This window comes from Echinops telfairi, unplaced genomic scaffold, assembly GCF_000313985.2.
Source record: "Echinops telfairi isolate 266 unplaced genomic scaffold, ASM31398v2 ScPeMD7_18;HRSCAF=68, whole genome shotgun sequence".
Lineage (NCBI taxonomy): Eukaryota > Metazoa > Chordata > Mammalia > Afrosoricida > Tenrecidae > Echinops > Echinops telfairi.
In genome coordinates, this window is record NW_022103915.1 from 75,579,573 (window position 1) to 75,596,652 (window position 17,080).

Here is a 17,080-nt window from a genome sequence, read left to right on the forward strand (position 1 = left end):
CTTACACAATTGATGTATGTATGGATTGTGATGAGTTGTATGAGCCCCTAATAAAATGATTTAAAAAAAAGAAAAATTTTAATTCATACAGCTGTGTTGATTTGTATGTATAAAAATCTGAATATTTCTCTAGTATGTGAAATAAACTTTAGTGCTTGCTGCTGTTCATAGTGGGGTTTTGTTTTAAAATCCTAAGACATTTTTTTTCTTCTTTGTAGTCTCAAGGTCGGTATGAGATTATGCTAAGTCTGCAACATATACTAAATGGACTAGGAGCTGCTGCTACACCTTGCCACCGGGATATTTATAAAGCTGCTCGATCATGCTTAACCGACAGATCAATGGCAGTTCGTTGTGCTGCTGCGAAGGTAAATTTTATTACCAAAGTTTCTAAAAATTCATATAAATAAAATGAAATCACTTTTTCTACTCATTTGTTTGAGAAAGTATTAGTAATGGCTCTGTAATCTTAGAGGTACAACCTTGGCAAACCATTAGATCTAGCTATCTCATTTTAACAAAAAAAGATTGGCACTCAGAGAGATGAGTGAATTCCCAGGATTCATCAGGTAGGTCACAACATTTCAGAGGTTGGAAAGTCAAGTGTCTGGGCTCTTAAGTACTCAATACACTCTACTACGCTTCCTTTCTACATTGTAGAAACAAAGATCCACATGCAAGGTGTCACGTGGTAGTGGTGGGGGTTGTTTGTTTTGTTTTGTTTTTTAATCAGGTCTCAGCACAATTAATTGCTTTGATGGTATAATAAAGTTATTCTGTATTGAGGTTATTCTTACATATGCTCATACCTAACAGATTAATTCACTTTTCATAACCAATTGATGTTATAATTCCTCAGCCACCCATTCCATTGTGGGCTTTTTGCTTTATAAAGTACAGGCTTTGAGTAAGTATTCCATTGTCCCTGGGATCATTTTTTAGATACTTTGAATTTATATATTATTTTTTGTTAGATCTTAGTAGTTTCTATAGCTTATGTAGCTGTAAGCCTGATGTTTTTATTTGTTTTTTTATTCCTATTTTTTCTATTGAGTAGTGTCTCCTTGAACTTCAGAATGAGGCTGTGTTTATGTGGAGCACAGATCTAGACAGTGTGGCCACATTGTGCTTTAAATCCTTTGAAGGTTCCAGTTATGATGTGCGGATTTCTGTTTCAAAACTACTGGGCACAGTATTGGCTAAAGCTATAATTTCTACAAGTCCAGGAGCAGGTAAAAATTTATGTGATTAATTTAAGAATGTGTTCAATATATTTTCCCTAGTTAATTTAAGCAAATATACGCAGCATGATTGCCACACACTATATCTTTTGCAAAGAAGCATCATATAAACTAGCATGTGTAACATTGTTTTAGATTTAAAGAGTCTGTTCTCTAGCAATTCAGTGAAAATTTGAGAGGAAAAACAAAAGCACTTAAAGTAGTGTGCTTTACCCAGGTATCGTCTCCCATTATGTTATGTGACATTTTAAAAAGTAAACTGTACAGTGTTAGCCAGTAAGAAATATAATCTAAGCATCGTATGTGAATAATTGTCTTAGCATTTCTTTGGTTAGTATAAAGGAGCAGTGATGTAGATCAATCCAAACAGATCATTGAAATTTGCTGTATTTGGACAGTTTGCTTTGTATTTGTTTTAATTTCCTATTTGTATACTTCTAGATAACAAGCAAGAATAGAGTATTCTGGAAAATAAGAGAGTTTGCTTGTGTTTAATCTATGATGTAGGAGTCCCTGGGTGTTGCAAATGATTTAGCACCTGAGAACTAGCTAACAAGGAACCCTGGTAGTGTAGTGGTTACATTGTTGGGCTGTTAACCATAAGGGCAGCAGTTCAAAACCACCAGCTGCTCCATGGGAGAAAGATGAAGCTCTCTACTCCTGTAAAGAGTTACGGTCTCAGAAACTCACAGGTGCAGTTCTGCCCTGTCCCATGGAGTTGCTATTAGTCAGAATGGACTTAATGGCCGTCCATTTGGTTTTATTACTAACAAATTGGCTATTTGAATTCACCTAGTTGTGTCTTTAGAGACAATTGGTGATCTGCTTTTGAAAATTGACATAGTCTAAAATACCTTATGGAGCCATTCTACTCTGGCCACATGGAGTCACCGTGAGTCATATTCAACTTAATGACAACAGCAATCTATAAAAACGCTGATGAATAATAATAAACTCATTTTATCATTTGCTCTCCAAATATTGTACATAGACTTGCTGATTTTGCAAAAATAACTTATTTTAGAAAGATTAATATAAGTCTGGTCTCAGTGAGGTAGAATTTAAAGATGTCCCAAATGTCTGAATTTTCCAAATGCTAAACCACTTCATTATCTCTGATTTCAACTACCACTCCTCCCATAGTATATTCCCTCACATCTCAGAGTTCTGCATTTCACTGAAAAGTGTACCAGATTCATGAGCCATTAAGGAAATGACTCATGTGGTTATTGAGGCTAACAAGTCCCAAATCAGAAGGGTAGCATGTGTCTGGAGGATCCTCTTCATTCATACCAAATCTGCACTGTTGACTTACAAGTCTGGGGAAATTGGTGAATTGGGTCAGGCAGTAGGTTCATGTTCCCCATACCAGAGGCTAGGTGGAAGCAAGCCAGAAACAGGATCCAGAGCAAGAGAACAAACATAGTCACAGCTGTTCAATGCCCTTACAGAGACATAAAATATCCCAAAGCAAAGGTCTTACTTAGCCAAGCAATGGAGCATGCTGGGATTCATGTTTAGATGACTATACCAAAGTCCTGGGCCAGCAGTCTTTTAGAGTAGTTACTGGCATCTGATTGTTCATCAGCGACTCAGTACTAGTCTTCTGCACATGCTTAGTCATGAAGAGGAGGTGACAAAGCTGGCATCTTGCCCACATCTGGAGCATGGATGGAGGTGTGCTTTTTGCCTTATGATGTCAAAAGGTTAGGTCGAAAACACTGTGATCACATCTGTGCATCTTTAGTGATTTTAGTGAGTCAGGTCTAATCTCAACCAGTTCCATGATCCCAGTCTACTGTTTTCTCAACTAAGCAGGCAGCTGACATTTTACCTACTAAAGGGAACAAATTGAAAACAGAAATTGGTTTTATTTTTGCACAGAATATAAGAACAGGTGTAGAGGCTAAGATTGACATCATTATTGGAGAACTATAGAAGGGCTATATTAAGAAGTTACCAAAAAAAAAAAAAAAAAGAAGTTACCTACATTGCAGAGTTAGAATCTCCTTGATGACACCATACACCACACCACCTTACTCCTCAGTCATCCTTAAACAGTATCATTGGCATCATCTAGGGGGTTATGAGAAATGCAAAACCTGGGTCCCAATCATGCTAATAAAAATACTCACTTTAACACGACTTTTTGAATAGTGAAAAGCAAGGATGTTACTTTGAGGACTAAAGTACAGTTGACCCAAGCCATGGTGTTTTCTGTTACTTCATGTGCATGTGACAGTTGGACACTAAATAAGGAAGACCGAAGAAGAATAGATGCACTTGAATTGTGCTGGCAAAGAGTATTGAAAGTACCATGGAGTACTAAAAGGATAAACCAATCTGTCTTGGAAGAAGTAAGGCCAGAATGCTCCTTCGAGGCAAAAATGGCAAGACTTGGCCTTAGAAATAATTTCAAGTCATTCTATACTGATTTCATTCATGTAGCACGAAGGAATTTTTCTTTCTTTATTTTAAAGTGTATATAGGCTATTAGCCTTTTCATGTTGTTTTATCTACATTGGGGGAAAAAAGCAATGGGCCATATTAATGTGTAGGCTTTAAGATGTCATTGATATGGAACTTCAGGGTCCTTGGTAACTTGACCTTGGAACCGTTCTTTTATTTTGTGCATTGCTGTGTTTGTCTTGTATTTTGTTTGAATTTTTATTTTATTTTTGTTTATATTAATGTTGGCTTTCTGCAAATCAAACTCATGCATTAAAATTTAGACTGTAAAATGTGAATCACAGTTTTGTTTTGTTCTTCGTTATAGCAGCCTCACGTCAAAGCATTCGCAAAGTATCTCTGGAGGAAGTTCTGGAATTATTAGGAACAGGGTTCCTCCGTGGGAGTTCAGGATTTCTTCGAGCCAGTGGAGATATGCTGAAAGGAACCAGTTCAGTCAGTAGGGATGTTCGAGTTGGAGTTACTCAGGTTGGAATCACAAATCAGAATCCAAATATAATCCTCACTGATCCATGATGAAAATTTTAGTTTCAGATGGCAGTCAGAAGTGACACCACACAAGTCCATAGTTAAGATCTCATAATCATGAATTGAACTGGTGAAGCCAAACATTTTTAAAAGCCAGAGTACAAGAGAGCCTCATTTATTCTACACAAAGAAAATTAAAGATGAGGCTCTTTAAGTTCCTAAGAAGAAACTTACTTTGTTTCCTTCGAAATGCAATACTTCTTTTGTTTCTCTTTGTCTCGGCCTCACATTTAATGTATCTTGTGGTTTTCATCATTTGTCTGTCTAGAGTAAAGTAAAATAAACAAGTATGTATTATTTAGCATGGACAATATTTCCACTTTATATTGTTTCAACTCCTAAATGAAGATTATAGCATAAAGTCTACTAAGTGCCTAAATTATTGGTCCTAAAGAAGCATAACCTTTAGAAAAAAATAACGGAATAAAACAGCACCGTGGGCTCTGTATTTTTCTCCTAGAAAAATCTTTCTTTCCTAATGCTGCAGTGATTCAGAGCAAACTTATATTTGTAAAAATTCACCTGTCATTGTATTATACTGTATATTAGACTTCATGAAAATGTAATATGTAACAATATGATTGTTAGATTATGGGCTGCTAAGAAACTGATTGCATAAGAAAACTACTTATTTTTATATATTTGGAGTTAGACAAACTATTGATATTCACTGAAAATAGAGAGCAATGAGTCATCACTATATAAACACCTCTTCCAGGTTTCCAGAACGTCTGTTCCCATCATGTTAGAGTATTGGAGCATAGTTGATTCTTATAATCTGTTCATCTCTTTGATTTTTCTTTTCTTATTCAGAATTTAAATGACTTGAAACTTTTGTTTACCCAGGTCCCAGATGTGCTTTACATATTTAGCTGACTGTGTTGGCCATCCTGAAATTTCTCTCAGCCTGACCAAAATAAAATGGAAGCAGCATGAATCAAATAGCATGTGAAAGACCTGTGTGTTTCAATTTGGGCTTTAATGAGTTACATGATAGGGCTTCAGAAAGTTCAGGGGAAAATTGAATGAAAGGATACTGAAATTTTTTTCACAATACTCTTTGAAGCCTCCTTATATGGAAGGGAAAATACTAATATATAACTGAAATTATTATATATTTTTTTGAAATTAAATTTTCTTATTTTTTTTCTTTAGGCTTATATTGTATTTGTTTCAACACTTGGAGGAGCTTGGCTAGAGAGGAACTTTGCCACCTTCCTTTCTCATATACTAAACCTTGTGTCACAATCACACTCTAAAGCTACCCAAGCCCAGGTTGATGCTGTCTGCTGTCGCCGCTGTGTTTCATTCGTCCTTAGAGCTACTATAGGAGGCCTTCTCGGAGAAAAGGCTCAAATTGCTGCTGCTAAGGATATTTGCCAGGCCATCTGGAAACAAAAGAAAATCGTAGGTAGGAATATACTGTTTGTTTTCCCAGTACTGAAGGAATTGTCCCAGTAGAAGCCCACGTTTATATATTACTATGTTAATATAAAAACTTTCTTTTGTAAAAGAAGTTAGTAGTTTCAATAAAAAGAAATGAATGAGTAAAACATAAATGATCTAACTTGATAACAATGATCATATAAAAACCACCTTACATTTTAAGACTAGTTATAACAGTCCCTCAGAATTATTATCTACCTCTTATAGAAGTTAATATGAAACATTTTTGACAAAATTAGTCCATCTCAGTTCCTATACTAACTGTTAAGTTCCTCTACTACAGTGGTTCTCAACCTTCCTAATGCTGTGACCCTTTAATACAGCTCCTCGTGTTGTGGTGACCCCCCAACCATAAAATTATTTTCATTGCTACTTCATGACCGATTTTGCTACTGTTATGAAACGGGCAACCCCTGTGAAAGGGTTGTTCGACCCCCAAAGGGGTCACGACCCACAGGTTGAGAACCGTTGGTCTACTAGTACATTTTGTTTATCTTGTATATCATTAAAGTCCTTTTTGATTTCCCTTGATTGTGCTTTCATTGCCACTTGCTAGAAGAGTAATAAGGGATCTAAATCAAGGTTGCTTGAATGACATCAGATTAAAATCAGTTACAGTCAAGTTGATTCTGATTTGTGGCAACCCTGTATGTGCAAGTGTGGAATAGTGCTTCATAGGGCTTTTAGTAGCTAATTTTTCAGTAGATCGCCAGATTTCATGCAAGGCATGTCTAAGTGGACTTGAACTGCCTACCATTCTATTACTAGAAAGCCTGTTAACCCTATTTGCCACCCAGGACTCCTGTACATCAGTGCAGAGTAAGTAATTCCTCCTTCAGTATTTAGTTAAACCACATTTTAGTTACAGCTTCAAGAGTTTCTTAGTAATTAAGTGGCTGTTTTAAATTTCACATTTATGTTTTTCTTCTAATACTTAGCAATGTATTTTAATAAAATATTGATTGTATATTTAATTCTTGCACTTCAACCAGATACTGTAATGAGTGATGGTAATTTGGAAACCCGGCTTGGATCTGCAGATGTAGCAGCCAGCCAGCATATGCTGATATGTGCTTTACAAGAACTGGGAAATCTTATCCATAGTCTCAGCACCACAGCTGCACCTTTGCTGCAAGATGCAAGTGCAGGTATGGCTATTGTGGTTGGTTTGAATACCTTTTTCATACTTTTAATCTAGACAATATTTCCAAGAAAGATGTCTGTGATATACGTCACTTATTCTATAGATTATTTAGGGATATTTTATGAAATACATGTAAAGGTTATAATATATATATATATTTGAGTCTTTTTTGCTTTCTTAATTACCAGTTCTCTAAATATGTTCTCTCTTTTCTGTGAGTATTTAAGATAGTATGGAAACACATACAGAGAAATAAACCTGCAATGAGAACATGAATTTCTATATGATGCAAGTAATTCAGCTCTTGAAAGATCTTTGCATTCTTTATGTCCTTAAAGATTATTTTGTCATTTTTATAACAGCTTTTTTGTTGTTAGGTGCCTCAAGTCAGTTCCAACTCATAGCAACCGATGTAAAACAAACCAAAATACTGCACCATTCTCACAATTGTTATGTTTAAGCCTTTACTGCAACCACTGTGTCAATTCAGCTCCTTAAAGGTCTTCTCTTTTTCATTGTCTCTCCATTTTACCAAACATGATGTCCTTTTCCAGGGATCGGCCTCTCCTGACAACATGACCAAAGTACTTGAGACAAAGTCTCACCAAGCCTCTAAGAGCATTCTGGTTGTACTTCCAAGACATAGGAATTTGTTCTGTTGGCAGTCCATGTTACTTTCAACATTCTTCACCAGTACCATACTGCAAATGCATCAGTTCTTCCTCAGTCTTCCTTAGTCATTGTTCAGTTTTCATATCACATGAGGTGACTGAAGATACCAAAGTGACATCCTTGCTTTTCAACACTTTAAAAAGGTCTTGTGCAGTAGATGTACTCAGTGCAATACATTGTTTGATAGCTTGACTTGTTTCCATGAGCTTTGATGGTCAATCCACGCAAGATGATATCCTTGGCAACTTCAGTCTTTCCTTCATTTACCACGAGCTACCTACTGGTCCAGTTGTGAGAATTTCTATTTTCTTTACACTCAATTGTTTAGTGATACTTAATTCATATACCATAAAATTCACCCATAAGCTATTGTGTTTTTGCTCTGTTTAATCCTGGGATAAGTATTATTTAAATAGCATTCTTAAATTGTCACATAAACCTGTGTGATACATTTTGAAGAAAATGTTTGTTGAATTATAGCAAAGATAGACTGTTTTCTTACTAATAAAAGTACTGTGCTATTTTCTTAGTGCGTATGCATAGCCTTTTGAGGACTTAGCAAAGCCCCAGTTTTATTTAATAGTTTGTTTTCAGGTAAACTCAGTACAGTAGATAGTGCTTGAACTAAATATGTAGATTAAGTATATTTGAAGGGAGGAATAAATAGTAGATATAGAAAAATGTGACATTCTTTCTTAGATTTTTTTGCTATTTATTGATAATTTTTAATTCCTAGACTGGATTAGTAATCATCTCAAGATAAAGTAAATAGAATATTGGTTCATTTTAGGAAATAAAAGTTTTGGCTTTTTTTCTTGAGTTAATTTAAGCTAGTTTCCATTAGATAAATGAGAAGTGATTCTTGGGTATAAAGAATTATAAACATTTGACTGTGTGAAAATATATTTCATATCTATATGTGACTATTTCATGGTTGGGTTTTATCTGTGTACCTATATGATAAATTTTGTTTATTCTTCCTTCCAGGTCTTCTTGAGAGTGTCATTGCAGTTATTATTCATCCTAGCATATCCGTTCGACTTGCAGCTGCTTGGTGTTTGCACTGCATTGCTGTGGCCTTACCTTCGTACCTGTCCCCACTCTTAGACCGTTGTCTTGAACGACTTACTGTGCTCAAGTCTTCTCCTGAAGCAGTGACTGGCTTTAGTTTTGCTGTGGCAGCTTTGTTGGGAGCAGTGAGACATTGTCCCCTGGGAATTCCTCACAGAAAGGGCAAAGTAATGATTTCATTCTCCATACAGAATAATGATATTTCAAGTTCTTCGTAAAAACGTTATAACCTTTTTATGTACTGCTTAGTGACAGCCTTACAGAGCAAATATTTGAGGACCCAGTTGTACTTCTCTATAAGTGTTAAATATTACCAATATCATTGCTGTGAAAAGCAAAGGGATAGTTATTTGCATCCTACACATTTAATAGAGTGCTTTCCCCACGTTCATTTATTATAAATAGCTCCATTTTAGCAATCCGAACATGAAGATGTTATTTTGCTTTATGTCTAGCCCTACTATATGCATACAAGTTGGGTTGCAAAAGAAATCTTGAACTGCATTCAGTGAGCTTATAGTTAGAGGTATTGGTGGTGCTATTTTGAAATTACCTTGTAATTATAAATGTATTTATTTACTTTATGTAAACAAAACAAAAAACCTTACTGACATTAAGTTGATGCCGATTCACAGCAACCGTGTAGAACCAGGGTAGGACAACCCCAGTGAGTTTCTGAGACTAACTCTTTACAGGAGTAGAAAGCCCTGGCTTTCTCCTTAGAAGCAGCTGGTGGTTTCAAACTGCTGACCTCGCCTTTAGCAGCCCAACCTAGCCAATATACCACCAGGGCTCCTTAAGCAAGTAGATAAATAGTTTTATCAGTGTTGTGAGGAACCTGATATTTTAAGAAAAAAGCTACAGCTATAGAATCAAGAAAGTTAAGTAGAATTGTGAAACAGAATTGTCTGTTAAATTTGAATTAGAAATGTCATTGTAAACTTATAATTTCAAAAATACTTACATCCTAACCATATCCAGTGAGGAGACCTAAAAAAAACCAATGATATCTCAATATCCAGGAGCTAATACGTAGATATCTATAAATACCACTTCAACAAAAAGAATCAAAACTTTATGAAGGAATGACTGGTTCCAGGTCAGTGGTGGAAAATACACAATATAAGCCTGAGTCATGTTGAGAGCATGGAAGTCATCAAAGAGTACTGAGTTCATATTAAAGGATCAAATTAAAACAGATACTATTCCTATCAGTTATATTGTATTTCAATTTTCTTTCTGGGAGATTATCTGCTTGCCCAGTTTTCAGCTGTTTGATTTGTTTTGTCTTCATTGTTTTTGCATACCATCCATCGATCTAGACTGCCAAAACCCACTGCCCTTGAGTCAGTCGATTCAATACAAGCCAATTCCAAGGCTTTATAAATCTCCAACAGAACAGAAAACCTCATCTTTCTCCCAAGGAGTGGCTGCTGGGTTTAAGCTGCTGACCTTTTGGTTAATAGTACAAGTGGACCTAAATTAGTAGCAAGTTGATTTGGTTAATTGTGCAGTGGTTACTTGTTGGGTTGCTAACTGAAAAGTCAGTATTTCAAAACCATTAGTGGCTCTGAGGGAGAAAGACAGGGCTTTCTACCCCTGTGAAGAGTTATAGTCTTGGAAACACATAGGGTCACTATTGTCAGCAACAACTTGATGGCAGTGAGGGAGCCCTCCTCTTAAGAAATAACAAAGCAAAGTATCATTCGCAATTCCAAAAGCCTTTATCACTTAAATTATACTTGAAAGTTACCATTAATCTAATAGAACTATATTAGGGGGCTTTAAAAACTTGTTGAATAAATGCCACTCTTACATGTGTGGATAAATGTTTCAAAATTCCAACTGAGGATAACGTATCAAATAGTAAATCACACACTTAGTTAATTATTAACACACTGCTACTTATATATAATGGTTAATGTACTGTACTTACATAATTGTTAACATACTGGTACTTAATAATATTGAGTTAATAACACACAGGTAGAGTAAAATGTCATTCATCATTATCAAAGGTAAAAAGTTTTATATAAAAGGAAAAGGAGAGCGGGAAAGAAAATTACACTCTAGCAGCCTCCTGGTCTTTGTAATAAAAGTGTATATTATATTGAATGTGAAGCATATGCTTTTTGTTCCCATTATTTTATTACTGCTAATCTCATAACTTGAAAGATAGAACTTTTTAGTGTATCCTATTCTGTTGTGATACTCTTAACGTGAGACTATTTTATTGCTTTTAACTCCATTAATATATTGCCTTTGGAAAGACAATTTTCAGTCATTTAGATATTAAAGTCACTTTAAACTTGAAAAACCAAACTCAGTGTCATCCAGTTGATGCTGACTTTATAGTGGCTCTATAAGACAGGGTAGAAATGCTCCCATGAATTTCTGAGACTAATTCTTTACAGGATTAGAAAACCCCATCCAACTCCCGAGGAGCAGTTGGTGATTTCGAACTGCTGACCTTAAAGTTAGCAGCTCAGTGCTACACCACCAGTTCTCCTATTAAAGGCACTCAGGTGTATAGAATTTTTTAAAGAGAGAGAGTATTCCTGTAAGGAATTTTTTTCTAGCAATATGTAAAAGTAAAATCAAACTCTGTATAGCTATAGTTGAACAATCTTACAAGTTTGTTGTACATACTCTACAAAGATTAATAGGGTTGTTGGGTACTACCTGCGGACCCTAATGGTGCTGTGGGGTAAGCATTGGATTGCCAACTGCCAGGTCAGTGGTTTAAACGCGTTCTCTGCTTGTGGAGAAAGACGAGGCTCTCTGCACTGTGAACGTGTAGAGCCTCTGGCACCCTCCATAAGGTTGCTGTAGCTTAGCACCTACTTACTGCAATGGGGTTGCATTTTGTTTTGTTTTTTGTTGGGGAGTGGGGTGGGGTGGCAAGCGATGACCTAATAAACTAATAGTAAATCTTGAATTTTTTTTTTCTTTTTACTTTTCTGAATGATAGTGGTTCATCACTTAACATTTATCATATGTAAGAGTTAATGTAGCAAGAGATAATTACTAATTTATCTAGTAGCCTATAAATGACATACTTGTTAAGATAAACAACCTTGTTCTTTTAATCATGAACAGATTATTATGACATTAGCAGAGGACTTGCTGTGTTCTGCTGCTCAGAATAGCCGCCTTTCAGCACAACGCACACAAGCTGGATGGCTGTTGATTGCATCTCTGATGACATTAGGTAAGTCTTCTGGAAGGTCCAGTGTCCGCTTTGAGCCAAGATCCGTCTGACATCAGCAATGGTATCCATGGTTCCATGTCCTCTAATGACTACAGCCTGAATCTCTGGCATGTCTCTGTCAATGTATTGCTGCAAACATTGTTTTAATGATCTTAAGTAAAATTGTACGTGCATGTGATATCAATGATGTTCTTTTGTTTGAGCATTCTTTTGGATCATCTTTCTTTGGAATGGGTACAAATGTGGATCTCTTCTAGTCTGTTGGCTAAGTATCTGTCTTCCAAATGTCCTGGCTTAGAGTTTGTATTCCATCAATTCCTGCAGCCTTGTTTCTAAAAACTTATGCTTTCAGTGCAGCTTGGACTTCTTCCTTCAGCACCATTGGTTGGCGCTTATATGCTATTTCCTGAAATGGCAGAATGTCAACTAGTTCTTTTTGGTATAGTGAGTTCGTATATTTTTTGCATTCCAGTGACTCTGTTTCTTTTGCATTCCCATCACCATCTTCTTTTGATGCTTTCTGCATCATTCAATATTTTGCCCATAGACTCTTTCAGAATGGCATCTCGAGGCTTGACTTTTTTTCCTTGAGTTAGTTCAGTGTAAGTTCAGCATGTTCTTCCTTTTTTTGTATTTCTAGCTCCAGGTCTTAAACATTTCAGTATAACATTTTACTGTGCTTCTCCAGCTGCCCTTTGAAGTTTTCTATACAGTCCTTTGACTTCATAATTTCTTCCATTTGCCTCACCTAATTTACTGTTAATTGCAAGTTTCATAGTCTCTTCTGATATCCACTTTGATCTTTTCTTTCTTTCCTTTGTTTTTAGTGACCTTTTACTTTCCTCATGAATGATGTTCTTGATGACCTCTCACAGCTAATCAGGTCTTCTTTCATTAGTATTAAATGCAGCAAGTCTCTTCTTGAGATATTCTAGAAATTCAGATGGGATAGTCTTAAGGTCTTATTTTGGCACTTAATAGACTTGTTTCAATTTTCTTCAGCTTCAACCTGAACTTACATACAAGTAATTGATGGTCTGTTCCACAGTCAGCCCCGACCTGGCATTATCTGCTGATATTGAACTTCTGCATCATCTCTTTTTGCAGATGTTCTCAGTTTGATTTTTGTGTATTCTATCTGGAGAAGTCCATGTGTATGGCTTCCTTTTGTGTTGTTGAACAAAGGTATTTGCTATGAACAAGTCATTGTTCTTGTAAAATTCTATCATGCAATCTCCAGCTTCATTTTTATCACCAAGACCATATTTTCCATGTACCCTTCCTCCGTCTTTGTTTACAATTTTTGCATTTCAAGCGACAATAACTCTAAGTGCATCTTATATTGCATGTTTGACCAGTTTCTGACTGGAGTTGTTGATAGAATTCTCTAATTTCTTCATCACTAACTTTTGTGGTTGGTGCATAAAATTGAATAGTTTTTGTATTGATTGTATTTCTATGAAAGTAGATAGATAGATATCCTATTACAGACAGCATTCTACCTCATGATTGATTCTGATTGTTCTTTTGACAATGAGTGACAAACCATTCCTCTTGATTGTGTTATTCCCAACATAGTAACATCAAAGCAAAATATGATTTTCTGGTTGACTTTATTTTGAGAAAGCAGCTCCTTCTCAGTCTCATTTCGAGTACTTTCTTTCCCAAGAGGCCTGTCCTACGGCACTATTTTCAACAATGTTCTTCCATTCATTAGACCTTCTGTATCTGATAATGTTTCAAAGCTATATATAAGGTTTCTTCAGTGGCTACTTCCTCCGAAGTGGACATCCTGTTCCTTCTTGTTTCCTGTACTTAGGAAGCTCTGCTGAAATCTGTTCACTTTGAGTGACCCTGCTGGCATTTGAAATACCAGTGACAAATCTTCCAGCATCAAAGCAACACACAAGCCACCATAGCATGACAAACTGACAAGATAGGTGGTGAAAGTGTTTGTTACTTTAGTAATATTACCTTGCATTTATGTGGTACATTACAGTTTTTCAAAGCATTTTAAAATACAGTCTGACATAGGGAATTTATAAACCCTTTGAGTCAGCAGTGTATACAGGTGGTATTTTCTTTAGTATTAGATAAAAGAAACAGGTTCACAGGGGTCACAGCAATAGTGGAAGAAGTGACACTGGAGCCCCAAACTTCTGTTAATACTCCTTTCTTTCAGAATTACAGTGCCTTCACGTAATAAATCACTCAATAGTAGAATGTTTTGTAACTGCAATGTAAGAAAAATAGAATGGATTATAATAGTGGATGAGAATGTTTAAGAGACAAAGACCAACCCCACTGTCATTGGATCAATTTTAAGTTTTAGCAGCCCTATAGGACAGAGTAGAATTGGTCCTTGGTGTTTTCAACACTGAATCTTTATAGGGGTTGACAACCTCATTTGTTTCTTATGTGCAAGAGACAAGTACGACTTAATGATAAGATTTCAAGAATAACCACTTTGGTTCTTTCACACTTAACATATTTACTAAATTACAGGCCCTGCAGTTGTCAGTCATCACCTTGCTCGGGTTCTGCTGCTGTGGAAATGTGTTTTCCCTGTATCTCCTAAAGATCTAGAAACAGAGAAGAACAGAGGAGATTTATTTACGTGGCAGGTAACATTGGAAGGCCGAGCGGGTGCACTATGTGGTGAGTTGAATTTTGTCTTTTTCTCTCCTTTCCTTTGGCTTTTCCTCATCCTTTGTCTTTACACATACTCATCTGTTTTCTCTCTACCACTTGTAAATTTGTTGCACTGTTGTGGTAGTTACATAATATGTTGTCAATTTGAGACTTAAGATGAAGGGGTAGAATTTAGCCTATGAATCGGGTTGCAGCTTGATGACCTCATTGAGAGACACTAAGGAGATAAATAGCTGACTCGAGGTGGGACACAGATGCACTCCCTGTTGAGAAGACACATGGAGCTATGCTAGAGCCCTGGAGCTGAAGGAGCCATGGGGAGACCCCTGCTAGCTCTGAGATGCTTCCCCTGCCACTGGATCCACAAGACTTTTCACCCATGAGCCTGTGACCTTCCTGCATTCAGTGTCATTGCATGTGTTGCGTGAATCTGAAGAGGAATTTATAGATTGGTATCGGACATATGGGCTAATATCAGACTTATGGACTTGATCTGGACTAGGCTGGAATGTCTCAATACTCAGTTGCTCTTGTATATAAAGCTCTTTCTTGTAAGCAAACGCATGTCTGTGAACTTGTTTCTCTAGTCTACTTGGACTAACACAACTGTGATGTCTTCGCATGTTGCTGTTATGTTGGAAGCTATGTTATGGGTATTACCAATTTGAAGAGGTTTCCCCAGGGTGAACAGGTTTTCAGCAGAGATACTGAAAAAAATAAGGAAGGAGGACCTCACCAGATGAACTACACATGTATCAAGTTGACTATTCTGTGGAAAGAGACAATGGTAAAACAGTATTTTCAGAAAATGGCCAAAGGCCCAATCTAAAACAGGATACCGTTTGCTCATCTAAAAGTTCAATTAGAAGCTAACAAGAATTAAAACAGGTCATGAAAGCCAAAGTAATAACTTGAGAATATTTTACCTGTATTTAGAGACCATCTCGTAGTAGGCTGTTTTCTAGAAAAACAAAACCAGTGACACTCATATGTATAAGAAAGAACTTTGTATCTAGAAAGCAACCCACATATTATTAATATTATACCCAAATAAAATTTTGTTGAAGATAATTCAAAAACATTTTCAGCAATATGTTGTCAGGGAACTGTCAGAAATTAAAGCTAGATTCAGAAGGGGACATAGAATAAGATTTCATTGCTGATGTGAGGGGTGGATCTTGACTCAGCAGAATACCAGAAAGGTGATTGCCTGCTTTGTTAATTGTACAAAAGCATTTGAGTGTGTGGACCATAACCAACTATGGATAACATGACCATGGACCAAGATGCAGTTGTACATACAGTGTGAGGGATGCTGCATGGTTTAAAATCAGGAAAGGTGTGTATCGAGGTTGTATTGTTTTGTCCTATTTATTCAATCTGTATACTAAGCAAAAACATCTCAGAACTGAACAAGATGAAGAAGAATAAAGCATCAGGATTGGAGGAAGACTCATAATGCTCTGCAGTATGCATACAATGCAAGCATTTTTGCTGAAAATGAAAAGGACTTGAAACACTGTTTTTGATCAAGATCAAAGACTATTGCCTTCAGTATGAATTACAACTCAACATAAAACAAAGTTTCTCAGAAGACCAATTAAGCAGCAATAAGATAAATGGAAACAATCTTGAAATTCCCAGAGATGTTTAATTTTATTTGGATCCACAATCAACATCCACAGAAGCAGAAGTCAGTAAATGAAATTATTATTGCATTGGTCAAATTTATTCTAAAGTCCTCCTGAAAGTGTTATGGGATGTTATTTTGAGAATCAAGGAATGCCTCAACCAAGCCATGGTCTTTTAATTTGCCTCATATGTATGCCAAAACTGGACAACAGATAAAATTGAAAAGTTAATGGCTTTGAATTATGGCATTAGTTTTCATTGAGTCTTATAATAAAGTTAGTAGAATGTAAATCATTAAAAATAATATTCTACTGTGCTTGGTAAAGGAGAGGGTTTGTAAAACAGGAAGATCCTCAACAAGATGATTTGACACAGTGGCTGTAATAAAGAACTCACGCAAAAATTATGATGATGACTCAGGATTGGGCAATGCTTCATTCTGCTGGACATAAGGTTACTATGAATTAAAACCAACTCGATGGCGCTTAACAGCAACAGCATGCAAATTTGAAGTCAAGAGGGGTAGGAATCCCTTAAAATTCTTGGTGGCCCCCCAGAAGAATGTATTTCAGAGGACATCACTGAAGCTGCAGCTCAGGCAGAGGGACATGTCTGATCAGAGCACACGGGGGCAAATGAAAGGGGAGGAAGAGAGAGTGGAGCACATCCTGGCCCACCAAGCCTTGACGATGATATTCCTGCTCAGAGAAGACCATATGGCCCGCCCCACTATGAGACACAACATCCGTCACTGACCCATAGCCCTACAGGGGACAACACTGGAGACACTGTCGGAATTGCGCATGATCTGACCCCACCACACTGAGGCAAAACACTTAAGGGCGTGTAACAGAACAGCAAGGGGAACAGAGCAAAGAAGTCCCCATGGAATACAAAAAATAGACTTTGGAAGCCAGGGCTTGGCACCCCATCAGACTTGACCAGAAAACACTCCTAAAGGCCAACAAACAGTCCTTGAACTAACTACAAGCTTTTCTTTCTTGTGTTTTGTTT

General features: G+C 36.6%; 1 protein-coding gene across 1 annotated transcript in view; it reads left to right on the top strand.

Moving 5' to 3' along the window:
• Positions 1 to 17,080, top strand: part of HEATR5A (HEAT repeat containing 5A) — a 151,049-nt gene that overhangs the window by 36,178 nt on the left and 97,791 nt on the right. The window contains exons 4-11 of the mRNA XM_045287650.1: positions 219 to 368; positions 1,058 to 1,232; positions 4,018 to 4,178; positions 5,394 to 5,649; positions 6,677 to 6,832; positions 8,488 to 8,738; positions 11,671 to 11,782; positions 14,288 to 14,440. Coding sequence (XP_045143585.1) covers positions 219 to 368; positions 1,058 to 1,232; positions 4,018 to 4,178; positions 5,394 to 5,649; positions 6,677 to 6,832; positions 8,488 to 8,738; positions 11,671 to 11,782; positions 14,288 to 14,440 — 1,414 coding nt within the window. The remainder of the gene's footprint in view (positions 1 to 218; positions 369 to 1,057; positions 1,233 to 4,017; positions 4,179 to 5,393; positions 5,650 to 6,676; positions 6,833 to 8,487; positions 8,739 to 11,670; positions 11,783 to 14,287; positions 14,441 to 17,080) is intronic.